This window comes from Ranitomeya imitator, chromosome 2, assembly GCF_032444005.1.
Source record: "Ranitomeya imitator isolate aRanImi1 chromosome 2, aRanImi1.pri, whole genome shotgun sequence".
Lineage (NCBI taxonomy): Eukaryota > Metazoa > Chordata > Amphibia > Anura > Dendrobatidae > Ranitomeya > Ranitomeya imitator.
The window spans coordinates 169,339,304-169,356,338 of record NC_091283.1 but is presented as its reverse complement, the minus strand read 5'-3'; the positions used below and the strand labels follow the sequence as shown (position 1 = coordinate 169,356,338).

Genomic DNA, 17,035 nt, shown 5'->3' with positions numbered 1-17,035 from the left:
AACACTCGGAGCTGACTGAAGCACAGTAGCACAAAGCAGAAGGGCCAGAGACAGAAGCAAAATAGCAAATGATACTCAGGCACCTCCTAACAGAGGAGGTGGCCTGAAATACCCGGAACCTACCCAGGATTGGCCGAGACAGAAGGTATCCGGAAACAGAGGATCAGCGTCAGCTGCGAATCCCTGCGCACCTGCACAGAAGCTAGACAAGGTGCCGGGAACGAGCGCGCCGCCCACCAGCAGTAGGACAGCGGGAGCGCGCACTGAAGGTGGGAGTTTGCGACGCCGAGGAGGAAGCCGCAGCACCGGCGGAAGGAGCGGCGCGACGAGAGCCAGGGACGGAGCCGCAAAGGTGAGTAGCGGCCGTAACAATTCTATTGTTTGGTTTCTTTGGGGAGCTAGTGTATGCACAGTACATACTACCAAGGGTGTAGTGACATCCACCCAGTTTGCTCTCTCCTTATGAGCCCATCAAAAAATTCCCAAGTCTGAGTGGACATCCCAGTAGACCATGGGCCCTGGCTTTGATGGCTATTGACACCAGTCCAGTGTAACCAGATAAACTGTGTCTGGTATTACGACTCAAGCCAATCATATGAATACCACACATGGCCCATATATAACAGTGATGTTGTGTCTAGCAGAAAGTAACCATATTTTAGTCTTCATACATCCCCTGTATAAAACGTCTACATGACATGCTCTTACCTTTCTGTCCAGTTAGTCCTCTGTCTCCTGTTATTCCTAGAACTCCATGGTCACCTTAAGAAAGAAAAAATAGAATATACAAAGCATTAATGTATGTAGAAAAATGTGGCGCCTTCCCCATCCACCTGATAGAATCCAAATACAAGTAGGTATAGGAAAGATATATATCTTGGTACCGTGTTAGCCAGAAAACAGCCAAAAGGCAGAGACGCTTACCTGTCTAGGCCTCCAAACAAATGCACTATCAGGATGCAGTGGACCCATGTGGTTAAGATGGCGGCAACACAGGTGCAGAATTACCGATGAGGCAACCACTCACAACCCACCAAATTAATGGAGGGGGTGGCTGCTTGGCACATTACTGCACATAAAAGACTTGTATGTGGCGCTGTTCACACAATGGAAATGTACAGCATCCAGGTTAACAGCCTAGTAGTGACAACCTTCTATTAGCTCAGGCGGGCTGCCCAGTGCTATCCAAATGCACCCCATGTGAACAGACACCACAGTTTACAAGACAGTTTTACCGTGTTAGCCAGTAGATAAAAAAATATTTAGAATTGAGAGTCCTCAGCGGTTGATACCTTTTAATGGCTAACTGAAAAGATGGTAACAAATTGCAAGCTTTCGAGACTAATCAATACAAGTAGGTGACACCCAGATCCATCTTCATGCCAGTAATCCATAGGGGATATTTATTGGCCAATAGAGTTATCAATATAATTTTATGCACAATTTATTGTGTATTACTCCTGATCTGAACTTAGATCACCTACTGATAAATTGTAGCAGTATTTCAGCCATAGGTATGTGAAGACATTCAAAGATCTGAATGGTGGGGCTGTGTGACCAGTAGCAGCAGACACATGGAAGGTGGGGCTAAGCTACTGAGCATGTGTGACCAACAGCAGCAGGCACATGGGAAGTGGGGCTGATCTACTGAGCATGTGTGACCAGCTGCATCAGACACATGGAGTGGACGTTGTCACAAGGAATCAAACAAACACTAGGTGGCACCATAGTAATCATGTAATAGTATAGGCTATGTCTGATATTGTGGTCATTCCCATCATTGAATGTGAAATGTGGTCCATGTACAAGAGTGACCCTGTGTCTAGAAGAAAGTAGGCATCTTTTTCAAGCCTCATTAATTTATACAAAGGGGGTTGCTAACGTTTTTCCAACACTCTGACATTACCTTTTTTTCCAATAATTCCCATTTGTCCAACAGCTCCTTTATCACCTAAATTTTTTAAAAAATATATTAGTAAAAAAAAGTTAATCAGAGATTTTTATATATTGTTTTGTGGTTTAGAAACCTCTGTCACTAATTTATACGGTGTAAGACCCGCATTCTTTTGGTCTGAAGAGACATAAGTACAAGACTGCACCTATCAGAAATGTATCTCCAGATAAATGTATCTCCTAGAAAGTATAATAGAGCTCTGTCAGTGGTCACCTGGCATCTCTAAAATGGCTAACATGGACAGGCTTAGTGCAGGCTGCTTAGCTTATCAGATCCCAGAGTTTACTTGGGCCTTCATCTTTTAAATGTGTCGCGCTATGATCACCTTGTCCTAGTGGAGAGAGCTGAGGATATGCTGCACAAATGCCAATGATGATTATGGGTGAAATTCTGCAGAGGTGAAATGAAGGTGGAAGAACTTGTGCTAGAGGTCTGGACTGGATGTAGAAGAAAAGGGAAAGAGAAAGTCTTGAATAAGGGGATTCATAACCACTGAGTCACTGAATGTAAATCTTTTTGCCCAACTGTGTTGTAACACTACTGAAATCACTGTATGGCAATTAATTTATATGACTTTCAGAGTAGGAATAAGCACCAAGTAAGGAACCTGTTGGCGAAAGCCGAAAACCAACCCTGGAGAATATCAGTATCAATACACATTCCTGGAAATTGAGAATTTATGAAAAAAAGTCTGTATTAAAAGTCTCACCTTTCTTTCCAGTTAGTCCTTTGTCCCCTGTATTCCCTGGAGATCCCAGATCGCCTTAATTGAGAAAAACAATTATAATGCAAATAAATATAATGGGTGGAGTGTCTTCCAAACAAATTGTCAAGAAGTGTGCAGACAATAACTTGAATGTGTCTATTTTCAGGGTTGTTTTTTTTGTGACCGATCCATTGGTGTCTTACAAGAGCGTCCTCGTAGGAGACCATGGATCAGAGGGGCTTAGAGGTTACCCTCAAGGAATACTATACAGATAATAGTAGCCAGATACATTTATCTGGGGAATGAGTTAGATCTTTACATGGAATCACAGATCACAGATCACAGTTTGTTGTACCTGAAGAAGAGGTTGGATCGTCCTTGAAATGCGTTGTGTTATGGACCTGGTGGTTAGGAGCACCCGGCACGACCTGATAGTTAAACTGACACAGGACAAGCTCTGGGATGTGGGAGCTCTGCTGACCGCAACCCCTAATCCTATCACAACAACTAGAAATAGCCGTGGAGTGTTCCTGACTCTCCCTAGACGCCTCTTCACAGCCTAAGAGCTAGCTAGCCCTAGAGATAGAAAATAAAGCCTACCTTGCCTCAGAGAAATTCCCCAAAGGAAAAGGCAGCCCCCCACATATATTGACTGTGAGTAAAGATGAAAGTCACAAACGCAGAAATGAAACAGGTTTCAGCAAAGGGAGGCCAGACTTACTAAACAGACAGAGGATAGGAAAGGTATCTTTGCGGTCAGCACAAAAAACTACAAAAGACCACGCAGAGTGTGCAAAAAGACCTCCGCACCGACTAACGGTGCGGAGATGCCACTCTGCATCCCAGAGCTTCCAGCTAGTAAGGCAAAATCATGATATCCAGCTGGACAAGGCAACAATGAACAAATAATAACTGGCAGGAACTTAGCTTCTGCTGGAGTAGACAGGTCACCAGAAAGATCCAAGAGCGAACTGAACAAATGCAGGAACATTGACAGCTGGCATGGAGTAACGATCTGAGTGGAGTTAAATAGAGCAGCCAACCAAAGGATAAATCATGTCACCTGTGGAAGGAACCTCAGAAGCAGCAGCTCCACTCACAGCCACCAGAGGGAGTCCATGGACAGAACTCGCCGAAGTACCATTCACGACCACAGGAGGGAGTTCGACAACAGAATTCACAACAGTACTCCCCCCTTGAGGAGGGGTCACCGAACCCTCACCAGAGCCCCCAGGCTGATCAGGATGAGCCAAATGAAAGGCACGAACTAGATCGGCAGCATGAACATCAGAGGCAAAAACCCAGGAATTATCTTCCTGACCATAACCCTTCCACTTGACCAGGTACTGGAGTTTCCGTCTCGAAACACGAGAATCCAAAATCTTCTCCACCACATACTCCAACTCCCCCTCGACCAACACTGGGGCAGGAGGATCAATGGAGGGAACCATAGGCACCACGTATTTCCGCAACAACGACCTATGGAATACATTATGGATGGCAAAAGAAGCTGGAAGGTCCAAACGAAATGACACAGGATTAAGAACTTCAGAAATCTTATCTGGCCCAATGAAACGAGGCTTAAACTTAGGAGAGGAAACCTTCATAGGAACATGACGAGATGACAACTGTTGTGAATTCTGTGGCAGAGCTCCCTCCTGTGGTCACAAGTGGTACTTCGGCTGATTCTGTCTATGAGCTTCCGTTGGTGGAGGTGAGTGGTACTGCGGCTTCTGAGTTTCCTTCCTCAGGTGATGTGGTGAAGTCGTTAGGTGCTGCTCTATTTAACTCCACCTAGTGCTTTGCTCCTGGCCTCCAGTCAATGTTCTAGTATTGGTCTTGCTTCCTCCTGGATCGTTCCTGTGGCCTGTCTGCTCTGCATAAGCTAAGTTTTGCTGGTGTTATTTTTGTTTGCTATTTTTTCTGTCCAGCTTGCTTAATTGGTTTTTCTGGCTTGCTGGAAGCTCTGGGACGCAGAGGGAGCACCTCCGTACCGTTAGTCGGTGCGGAGGGTCTTTTTGCCCCCTCTGCGTGGTTGTTTGTAGGGTTTTGTGTTGACCGCAAAGTTATCTTTCCTATCTTCGGTCTGTTCAGTAAGTTGGGCCTCACTTTGCTAAATCTATTTCATCTCTGCGTTTGTATTTTCATCTCTACTCACAGTCATTATATGTGGGGGGGCTGCCTTTTCCTTTGGGGTATTTCTCTGAGGCAAGGTAGGCTTATTTTTCTATTTTAGGCCTAGCTAGTTTCTCAGGCTGTGCCGAGTTGCATAGGGAGCGTTAGGCGCAATCCACGGCTGCCTCTAGTGTGGTTGGATAGGATTAGGGATTGCGGTCAGCAGAGTTCCCACGTCTCAGAGCTCGTCCTATGTCTTTTGGTTATTGTCAGGTCACTTTGTGTGCTCTGAACTTCAAGGTCCATTGTGGTTCTGAATTACCTAATCATAACAGTACTGGAGGCCCAAAGTACTAATGCTTCTCAATAGAGGGAAAAAAGAAGTTCTGAGACCATTTTTTTTTCTTTGCACTGTGTTTTGCCTTTTTTTCCCCCTAGACATTTGGGTGGTTCAGGACACAGGTGTAGTGATGGACATTAAAGGTCTGTCTTCATGTGTGGATCATCTCACTGCAAGAGTACAAAATATTCAAGACTTTGTGGTTCAGAATTCTATGTTAGAACCAAGAATTCCTATTCCTGATTTGTTTTCTGGAGATAGAGCTAAATTTCTGAGTTTCAAAAATAATTGTAAACTGTTTCTGGCTTTGAAACCTCGCTCCTCTGGTGACCCAGTTCAACAAGTTAGGTGTCATGCAGCTGCAGTGCAGTACAGCGCAACCTCCACCAGGGGGAGCCTGGTAGTGAAGCCAGACTGCACACACAGAGCAACTGAACAGACGCCACCTAGTGGCGAGAGCAAGGTCAGGAAAACCAAGTCAGAGCACAACAGTACAAACGGATTCAGACAGAACGGATAGTCAGGATATAGCAAGGGATCAATAAACCAGGACGGGCTAAATACGGTACCAATGGGATAAACTGAAACAGAGTCAAAGAGCCAAGCCAAGATATCATAACCAGGGAGTCAAGCAGATAAACAGACAGACAAAGAGACACTGGGAAAGGGCAGGCGGGGGGATAACAGACACAGGACAAGTCAGGGTTCAGTAGGACAAACCAAGGGCTTCCAGAGTCAGGTTCACACGCCAAAGACAGAGCTATAGCTGACACCACCCTCAGGATACCTGGGAGCTAAATAGCAAACCCGAATGAGGCAGATCAAAGTTAACCCTTGACATGATCCACCCAGAGAAAAGGCAGACAGAACTAAACTCCGGAATGGATCATGACATTAGGATCATTATTTCTTTATTATGTGGCGACCCTCAAGACTGGGCATTTTCCCTTGCGCCAGGAGATCCTGCATTATGTAATATTGATGCGTTTTTCCTGGCGCTCGGATTGCTGTACGATGAACCTAATTCGGTGGATCAGGCAGAGAAAAATTTGCTTGCTCTATGTCAGGGTCAGGATGAGATAGAGATTTATTGTCAGAAGTTTAGAAAGTGGTCCATGCTCACTCAATGAAATGAAGGTGCGCTGGCAGCTATTTTCAGAAAGGGTCTCTCTGAAGCCCTTAAGGATGTCATGGTGGGATTTCCCATGCCTGCTGGTCTGAATGAGTCTATGTCTTTGGCCATTCAGATCGGTCGACGCTTGCGTGAGCGTAAATCTGTGCACCATTTGGCGGTATTATCCGAGCATAAACCTGAGCCTATGCAGTGCGATAGGACTTTGACCAGAGTTGAACGGCAAGAACACAGACGTCAGAATGGGCTGTGTTTCTACTGTGGTGATTCCACTCATGCTATCTCCGATTGTCCTAAGCGCACTAAGCGGTTCGCTAGGTCTGTCACCATTGGTACGGTACAGTCAAAATTTCTTTTGTCCGTTACTTTGATCTGCTCTTTGTCATCTTATTCTGTCATGGCATTTGTGGATTCAGGCGCTGCCCTGAATTTGATGGACTTGGAGTATGCTAGGCGTTGTGGGTTTTTCTTGGAGCCCTTGCAGTGTCCTATTCCATTGAGAGGAATTGATGCTACGCCTTTGGCCAAGAATAAGCCTCAGTACTGGACCCAGCTGACCATGTGCATGGCTCCTGCACATCAGGAGGATATTCGCTTTCTGGTGTTGCATAATCTGCATGATGTGGTCGTGTTGGGGTTGCCATGGCTACAAGTCCATAACCCAGTATTAGATTGGAAATCAATGTCTGTGTCCAGCTGGGGTTGTCAGGGGGTACATGGTGATGTTCCATTTCTGTCTATTTCGTCATCCACCCCTTCTGAGGTCCCAGAGTTCTTGTCTGATTACTGGGATGTATTTGATGAGCCCAAGTCCAATGCCCTACCTCCGCATAGGGATTGTGATTGTGCTATCGATTTGATTCCTGGTAGTAAGTTTCCTAAAGGTCGACTGTTTAATTTATCTGTACCTGAGCACGCCGCTATGCGGAGTTACGTGAAGGAGTCCTTGGAGAAAGGTCATATTCGCCCGTCATCGTCGCCATTGGGAGCGGGGTTCTTTTTTGTGGCCAAGAAGGATGGTTCGCTGAGACCTTGTATAGATTACCGCCTTCTAAATAAAATCACGGTCAAATTTCAGTACCCCTTGCCGCTGCTATCTGATTTGTTTGCTCGGATCAAGGGGGCTAGTTGGTTCACCAAGATAGATCTTCGTGGTGCGTATAATCTTGTGCGTATTAAGCGGGGCGATGAATGGAAAACTGCATTTAATACGCCCGAGGGCCATTTTGAGTACCTAGTTATGCCTTTTGGACTTGCCAATGCTCCATCGGTGTTTCAGTCCTTTATGCATGACATCTTCCGAGAGTACCTGGATAAATTCCTGATTGTATACTTGGATGATGTTTTGGTCTTCTCGGATGATTGGGAGTCTCATGTGAAGCAGGTCAGAATGGTGTTCCAGGTCCTGCGTGCTAATTCTTTGTTTGTGAAGGGATCAAAGTGTCTCTTTGGTGTTCAGAAGGTTTCATTTTTGGGGTTAATTTTTTCCCCTTCTACCATCGAGATGGACCCTGTTAAGGTCCAGGCCATCTATGATTGGACTCAGCCGACATCTCTGAAGAGTCTGCAAAAGTTCCTGGGCTTTGCTAATTTTTATCGTCGCTTCATCTGTAATTTTTCTAGTATTGCTAAACCATTGACCGATTTGACCAAGAAGGGTGCTGATGTGGTCAATTGGTCTTCTGCTGCTGTGGAAGCTTTTCAAGAGTTAAAGCGTCGTTTTTCTTCTGCCCCTGTGTTGTGTCAACCAGATGTTTCGCTTCCGTTCCAGGTCGAGGTTGATGCTTCTGAAATTGGAGCGGGGGCTGTTTTGTCGCAGAGAAGTTGTGATTGCTCGGTGATGAAACCATGCGCCTTCTTTTCCAGGAAGTTTTCGCCTGCTGAGCGAAATTATGATGTTGGCAATCGAGAGTTGCTGGCCATGAAGTGGGCATTCGAGGAGTGGCGTCATTGGCTTGAAGGAGCTAAGCATCGCGTGGTGGTCTTGACTGATCACAAGAACTTGACTTATCTCGAGTCTGCCAAACGGTTGAATCCTAGACAGGCTCGTTGGTCACTGTTTTTCTCCCGTTTTGACTTTGTGGTTTCGTACCTTCCGGGCTCTAGAAATGTGAAGGCGGATGCCCTGTCTAGGAGTTTTGTGCCCGACTCTCCGGGTTTGTCTGAGCCGGCGGGTATTCTCAAAGAGGGGGTAATTTTGTCTGCCATCTCCCCTGATTTGCGGCGGGTGCTGCAAAAATTTCAGGCTAATAAACCTGTTCGTTGCCCAGCGGAGAAACTGTTTGTCCCTGATAGGTGGACGAATAAAGTTATCTCTGAGGTTCATTGTTCGATGTTGGCTGGTCATCCTGGAATCTTTGGTACCAGAGATTTAGTGGCTAGATCCTTTTGGTGACCGTCTCTGTCGCGGGATGTGCGTTCTTTTATGCAGTCCTGTGGGATTTGTGCTCGGGCTAAGCCCTGCTGTTCTCGTGCCAGTGGGTTGCTTTTGCCCTTGCCAGTCCCGAAGAGGCCTTGGACACATATCTCTATGGATTTTATTTCGGATCTCCCCGTCTCTCAAAAAATGTCGGTCATTTGGGTGGTTTGTGATCGCTTCTCTAAGATGATCCATTTGGTACCCTTGTCTAAATTACCTTCCTCCTCTGATTTGGTGCCATTGTTCTTCCAGCATGTGGTTCGTTTACATGGCATTCCAGAGAACATCGTTTCTGACAGAGGGTCCCAGTTTGTTTCGAGGTTTTGGCGAGCTTTTTGTGCTAGGATGGGCATTGATTTGTCTTTTTCCTCGGCTTTCCATCCTCAGACTAATGGCCAGACCGAACGAACCAATCAGACCTTGGAAACATATCTGAGATGTTTTGTTTCTGCTGATCAGGATGATTGGGTGTCCTTCTTGCCTTTGGCTGAGTTCGCCCTTAATAATCGGGCCAGCTCGGCTACCTTGGTTTCGCCGTTTTTCTGCAACTCTGGGTTCCATCCTTGTTTCTCTTCAGGGCAGGTTGAGTCTTCGGACTGTCCTGGTGTGGATACGGTGGTGGACAGGTTACAGCAGATTTGGACTCATGTAGTGGACAATTTGACCTTGTCCCAGGAGAAGGCTCAACGTTTCGCTAATCGCAGACGCTGTGTGGGTCCCCGACTTCGTGTTGGGGATTTGGTTTGGTTGTCATCTCGTCATATTCCTATGAAGGTTTCCTCTCCTAAATTTAAGCCTCGTTTCATTGGTCCGTATAGGATTTCTGAGGTTTTTAATCCTGTGTCTTTTCGTTTGACCCTTCCAGCTTCTTTTTCCATCCATAATGTATTCCATAGGTCATTGTTGCGGAGATACGTGGCACCTATGGTTCCATCTGTTGATCCTCCTGCCCCGGTTTTGGTGGAGGGGGAGTTGGAGTATATTGTGGAGAAGACTTTGGATTCTCGTGTTTCGAGACGGAAACTCCAGTATCTGGTTAAGTGGAAGGGTTATGGTCAGGAAGATAATTCCTGGGTCTTTGCCTCTGATGTCCATGCTGCCGATCTTGTTCGTGCCTTTCATATGGCTCATCCTGGTCGGCCTGGGGGCTCTGGTGAGGGTTCGGTGACCCCTCCTCAAGGGGGGGGTACTGTTGTGAATTCTGTGGCAGAGCTCCCTCCTGTGGTCACAAGTGGTACTTCGGCTGATTCTGTCTATGAGCTTCCGTTGGTGGAGGTGAGTGGTACTGCGGCTTCTGAGTTTCCTTCCTCAGGTGATGTGGTGAAGTCGTTAGGTGCTGCTCTATTTAACTCCACCTAGTGCTTTGCTCCTGGCCTCCAGTCAATGTTCTAGTATTGGTCTTGCTTCCTCCTGGATCGTTCCTGTGGCCTGTCTGCTCTGCATAAGCTAAGTTTTGCTTGTGTTATTTTTGTTTGCTATTTTTTCTGTCCAGCTTGCTTAATTGGTTTTTCTGGCTTGCTGGAAGCTCTGGGACGCAGAGGGAGCACCTCCGTACCGTTAGTCGGTGCGGAGGGTCTTTTTGCCCCCTCTGCGTGGTTGTTTGTAGGGTTTTGTGTTGACCGCAAAGTTATCTTTCCTATCTTCGGTCTGTTCAGTAAGTTGGGCCTCACTTTGCTAAATCTATTTCATCTCTGCGTTTGTATTTTCATCTCTACTCACAGTCATTATATGTGGGGGGCTGCCTTTTCCTTTGGGGTATTTCTCTGAGGCAAGGTAGGCTTATTTTTCTATTTTAGGCCTAGCTAGTTTCTCAGGCTGTGCCGAGTTGCATAGGGAGCGTTAGGCGCAATCCACGGCTGCCTCTAGTGTGGTTGGATAGGATTAGGGATTGCGGTCAGCAGAGTTCCCACGTCTCAGAGCTCGTCCTATGTCTTTTGGTTATTGTCAGGTCACTTTGTGTGCTCTGAACTTCAAGGTCCATTGTGGTTCTGAATTACCTAATCATAACAGACAACCAAACCAAATCCCCAACACGAAGTCGGGGACCAACACAGCGCCAGCGGTTAGCGAAACATTGAGCCTTCTCCTGGGACAATGTCAAATTGTCCACCACATGAGTCCAAATCTGCTGCAACCTGTCTACCACAGTATCCACACCAGGACAGTCCGAAGGCTCAACCTGCCCTGAAGAGAAACGAGGATGGAAACCAGAATTACAGAAAAAAGGAGAAACCAAAGTAGCCGAGCTGGCCCGATTATTAAGGGCGAACTCAGCCAAAGGCAAGAAGGACACCCAATCTTCCTGATCAGCAGAAACAAAGCATCTCAGATATGTTTCCAAAGTCTGATTAGTTCGTTCGGTTTGGCCATTAGTCTGAGGATGGAAAGCCGAAGAAAAAGACAAATCAATGCCCATCTTAGCACAAAAGGACCGCCAAAACCTCGAAACAAACTGGGAACCTCTGTCCGAGACAATGTTCCCGGAATGCCATGCAAACGAACCACATGCTGGAAAAACAATGGCACCAAATCAGAGGAGGAAGGCAATTTAGACAAGGGTACCAAATGGACCATCTTAGAGAAGCGATCACAAACCACCCAAATGACCGACATCCTTTGAGAAACAGGGAGATCAGAAATTTTAATCCATGGAAATATGCGTCCAGGGCCTCTTCGGGACCGGCAAGGGCAAAAGTAACCCACTGGCACGAGAACAGCAGGGCTTAGCCCGAGCACAAGTCCCACAGGACTGCACAAAAGAACGCACATCCCGTGACAAAGGAGGCCACCAAAAGGATCTAGCCACCAAATCTCTGGTACCAAAGATTCCAGGATGACCAGCCAACACCGAACAATGAACCTCAGAGATAACTCTACTTGTCCATCTATCAGGGACAAACAGTTTCTCCGTTGGACAACGGTCAGGTCTATCAGCCTGAAACTTCTGCAGCACGCGCCGCAAATCAGGGGAGATGGCAGACAAAATTACCCCCTCTTTAAGAATACCCGCCGGCTCCGGAACACCCGGAGAGTCAGGCACAAAACTCCTTGACAGGGCATCAGCCTTCACATTCTTAGATCCCGGAAGGTATGAAACCACAAAATCAAAACGGGAGAAAAAGAGCGACCATCGAGCCTGTCTAGGATTCAACCGTTTTGGCAGACTCAAGATAAGTCAAATTCTTGTGATCCGTCAAGACCACCACGCGATGTTTAGCTCCTTCAAGCCAATGTCGCCACTCCTCGAATGCCCACTTCATGGCCAACAACTCTCGATTGCCAACATCATAATTGCGCTCAGCAGGCGAGAATTTTCTAGAAAAGAAGGCACATGGTTTCATCACCGAGCCATCAGAACTTCTTTGCGACAAAACAGCCCCTGCTCCAATTTCAGAAGCATCAACCTCGACCTGAAACAGGAGCGAAACATCTGGCTGGCACCACACAGGGGCAGAAGAAAAACGACGCTTCAACTCCTGAAAAGCCTCTACAGCCGCAGAGGACCAATTGACCACATCAGCACCTTTCTTGGTCAAATCAGTCAACGGTTTAGCAATGCTAGAAAAATTAGCGATGAAGCGACCGTAAAAATTAGCAAAGCCCAGGAACTTCTGCAGGCTCTTCACAGATGACGGCCGAGTCCAATCATAAATGGCCTGAAATTTAACAGGGTCCATCTCGATAGTAGAAGGGGAAAAAATGAAACCCAAAAATGAAACCTTCTGAGCTCCAAAGAGACACTTTGACCCCTTCACAAACAAGGAATTCGCACGAAGGACCTGGAACACCATTCTGACCTGCTTCACATGAGACTCCCAATCATCCGAAAAGACCAAAATGTCATCCAAATATACAATCATGAATCTATCCAGATACTCTCGGAAGATGTCATGCATAAAGGACTGAAACACAGATGGAGCATTAGAAAGCCCGAATGGCATAACCAGGTACTCAAAATGGCCCTCGGGCATATTAAATGCTGTTTTCCATTCATCGCCCTGTTTAATTCGCACAAGATTATACGCCCCTCGAAGATCTATCTTGGTGAACCAACTAGCCCCCTTAATCCGAGCAAACAAATCAGACAGCAGCGGCAAAGGATACTGAAATTTGACTGTGATCTTATTGAGAAGGCGGTAATCAATACAAGGTCTCAAAGAGCCATCCTTCTTGGCCATAAAAAAGAACCCTGCTCCCAATGGTGACGACGACGGGCGAATATGCCCCTTCTCCAAGGATTCCTTTATATAACTCCGCATAGCGGCGTGCTCTGGCACAGATAAATTAAACAGTCGGCCCTTAAGAAACTTACTACCAGGAATCAAATTAATAGCACAATCGCAATCCCTATGAGGAGGTAGGGCACTGGATTTGGGCTCTTCAAATACATCCCGGTAATCTGATAAAAACTCAGGGACCTCAGAAGGAGTGGAAGGCGAAATTGACAACAATGGAACATCACCATGTTCCACCTGACAACCCCAGCCGGACACAGACATAGATCTCCAATCCAACACTGGATTATGGACCTGTAGCCATGGCAACCCCAAAACGACCACATTATGCAGATTATGCAACACCAAAAAGCGAATATCCTCCTGATGTGCAGGAGCCATGCACATGGTCAATTGAGTCCAGTACTGAGGCTTATTCTTGGCCAAAGGCGTAGCATCAATTCCTCTCAATGGAATAGGATACTGTAAGGGCTCCAAGAAAAAACCACAGCGCCTGGCAAACTCCAAGTCCATCAAATTCAGGGCAGCGCCTGAATCCACAAATGCCATAACAGAATAGGACGACAGAGAGCAAACCAGAGTAATGGACAAAAGAAATTTAGACTGTACCGTACCAATGGTGGCAGACCTAGCGAACCGCTTAGTGCGCTTAGGACAATCGGAGATAGCATGAGTGGATTCACCACAGTAAAAACACAGCCCATTCCGACGTCTGTGTTCTTGCCGTTCAGCTCTGGTCAAAGTCCTATCACACTGCATAGGCTCAGGCCTATGCTCAGAGAATACCGCCAAATGGTGCACAGCTTTGCGCTCACGCAAGCGCCGATCGATCTGAATGGCCAAGGACATAGACTCATTCAGACCAGCATGCGTGGGAAATCCCACCATGACATCCTTAAGGGCTTCAGAAAGACCCTTTCTGAAAATTGCCGCCAGGGCACACTTATTTCACTGAGTAAGCACAGACCACTTTCTAAACTTCTGACAGTACACCTCCGCTTCATCCTGACCCTGACACAAAGCCAGCAAGATTTTCTCTGCCTGATCCACTGAATTTGGTTCATCATAAAGCAATCCAAGCGCCAGAAAAAACGCATTAACATCACGCAATGCAGGATCTCCTGGCGCAAGGGGAAATGCCCAGTCTTGAGGGTCACCACGCAACAAAGAAATAATGATTTTTACTTGTTGAACGGGGTCACCAGAGGAGCGGGGTTTCAAAGCTAGAAACAGTTTACAATTATTTTTGAAATTCAAGAACTTAGATCTATCCCCAGAAAATAAATCAGGAATAGGAATTCTAGGCTCTAACATCGGATTCTGAACCACAAAATCTTGAATGTTTTGTACCCTTGCAGTGAGATGATCCACACAAGAGGACAGACCTTGAATGTCCATATCTACACCTGTGTCCTGAACCACCCAAAGGTTTAGGGGAAAAGAAAGACAAAACACAGTGCAAAGAAAAAAAAATGGTCTCAGAACTTCTCTTATCCCTCTATTGAGATGCATTAATACTTTTGGCCAGCTGTACTGTTATGGACCTGGTGGTTAGGAGCACCCGGCACGACCTGATAGTTAAACGGACACAGGACAAGCTCTGGGATGTGGGAGCTGTGCTGACCGCAACCCCTAATCCTATCACAACAACTAGAAATAGCCGTGGAGCGTTCCTGACTCTCCCTAGACGCCTCTTCACAGCCTAAGAGCTAGCTAGCCCTAGAGATAGAAAATAAAGCCTACCTTGCCTCAGAGAAATTCCCCAAAGGAAAAGGCAGCCCCCCACATATATTGACTGTGAGTAAAGATGAAAGTCATCTGTTATGTTATGTCATGTTATGTTATGTTTGTGTGTGTGTAGCCCATTCACTATCCCCATCTATCCCCCACCCCCTGAAGATGGCTGGACCATGATTGTAAATACATCATTGTAAATACACACCTGTACTTTGGATCTCCCCCTCCTCATTGTAGATTGTAAGCTCTCACGAGCAGGGTCGTCTTATTTTGCTTTAATTATTGAATTGTTGACGTTGTTACTTATGACTTTTGTGTTTGAAACTGTTAAACTGTAAAGCGCTGCGGAATATGTTGGCGCTATATAAATAAAGATTATTATTATTATTATTATTATTATTATAAAGTCACAAACGCAGAAATGAAACAGGTTTCAGCAAAGGGAGGCCAGACTTACTAAACAGACAGAGGATAGGAAAGGTATCTTTGCGGTCAGCACAAAAAACTACAAAAGACCACGCAGAGTGTGCAAAAAGACCTCCGCACCGACTAACGGTGCGGAGATGCCACTCTGCATCCCAGAGCTTCCAGCTAGTAAGGCAAAATCATGATATCCAGCTGGACAAGGCAACAATGAACAAATAATAACTGGCAGGAACTTAGCTTCTGCTGGAGTAGACAGGTCACCAGAAAGATCCAAGAGCAAACTGAACAAATGCAGGAACATTGACAGCTGGCATGGAGTAACGATCTGAGTGGAGTTAAATAAAGCAGCCAACCAAAGGATAAATCACGTCACCTGTGGAAGGAACCTCAGAAGCAGCAGCTCCACTCACAGCCACCAGAGGGAGTCCATGGACAGAACTCGCCGAAGTACCATTCACGACCACAGGAGGGAGTTCGACAACAGAATTCACAACAGCGTTGTATGTTATTATAGTAATATAAATATTTTAATGTTATTGGAGAAGGATCCTGTGTTGTTGTTTTTTTTTTGTAACAGTGCCAATTAATAACCTCACTTTTCTCTTAGTGTATTGGAAACCTATACAAAATCTCCTTATGTCTGGATCCCTAGATGGTGCTTGCAGATTGGAACAGCAGCTGCATTAATTCTACATTCCATACTACAGAGCTGTGCCTGGATTAGCATAACCACTGCTGGTGAGCATAACCATTGAACCGTTGCTACCTTTAACTTTTCATGGTAATATTGAGTAATTGCATTATGGAGTGCAGCTCATTAGTATATTCCAGATAGATATGAGCAGATCATAAAACTTCTAGGATCTGTAGCATGGCTAAAGGGTGTGTAGTCAACGGGAGGTATGTGTCACATAGGTGGCTTGTCGCTGTGATGTAGCCCAGAGTGTTTTCTTTATTTCACATAACCATGTATATTTATGTGTTTCAGGACCTGTGGTGATGTCAGACCACATGTCTAATCATGTGAAGGGTTCCTGGGTGTGGTTAGCTCTATATAAGACAGGCTAATGCTTTACACAGCAGATATGTGTGGCGGTGAAACCCTCCTGAGTGTGTTAAGGCTCCAGGACTGAGCCTGAAGGACTGGACATTTGCGTTTCTTGCCTGAGCCAAAGGCTGTTTGTTTTCTGTTATTTTTGCCGTGTGGTTTATGAAACAATAAACCCTGTGAACTTTTAAAGGAGTGCCTCCTGAGTGTCAGCCGTCGCACCTGAGTGAGTGAAATCCCTACAGATCTTTGTGGCTTATAAGTTCAAAGGGTTAATGGTAATATTCCTGGTGGTCTAGTGTAGTTAACTGGTATGGAAAATAAAAGTCATATTAATAACAGCCTGTAGCAACGATATGTAGAAATCATAGGAAAACCTATGGTTTCTGGGTTGTTAAGTTGTTCATTTGCATGACTTACCTTTATGTCCCTGCAGTCCTGGAGGTCCCTGAAGTCCGGGATATCCAGGGATTCCAGGGTGTCCCTTTAAAATGGTCATCTTATCTGATTCCCTGAATTCTGTTAGTTTCACATCTGTGGAGAAACAGAAAGCAAGACTTATCAAATTGTCTAATCCTGAAAAGGGTTGTCTTATGTAGAAACCCATTGCGAAGACTCATTTAAAGAATTCTGAACTAGAAGAATAGAAGGGAGGTCCCACATTTGAAACACTTTTAATCACCTATTTGTGGTTAAAAAATGTTTATCACAATGAAGAACCTAGACATATCCTTTATTTGAAAAAGAACCTTGTAATTCTTCAATTTCTATGTCCTGTTTATAAGAGAAGTTAGTTTTATAGTTTTATGGTTGAAGGAAGATCTAAGTTCATCAGGTTCGACCTATAGCCTAACAGTGTAAGCCACAATTCATTTGGCACTGTGTAGACCGAGATATGGAGACTAAGGTATTCATAAAGTATT

At 45.6% G+C, this 17,035-nt stretch overlaps 1 protein-coding gene across 1 annotated transcript in view; it reads right to left on the bottom strand.

Moving 5' to 3' along the window:
• LOC138662376 (ficolin-1-B-like) overlaps positions 1 to 17,035 on the bottom strand; it is a 93,231-nt gene that overhangs the window by 74,126 nt on the left and 2,070 nt on the right. Inside the window, exons 2-5 of the mRNA XM_069747917.1 lie at positions 16,533 to 16,646; positions 2,664 to 2,717; positions 1,907 to 1,951; positions 709 to 762 (exon numbers count right to left, since the gene is read on the bottom strand). Coding sequence (XP_069604018.1) covers positions 709 to 762; positions 1,907 to 1,951; positions 2,664 to 2,717; positions 16,533 to 16,646 — 267 coding nt within the window. The remainder of the gene's footprint in view (positions 1 to 708; positions 763 to 1,906; positions 1,952 to 2,663; positions 2,718 to 16,532; positions 16,647 to 17,035) is intronic.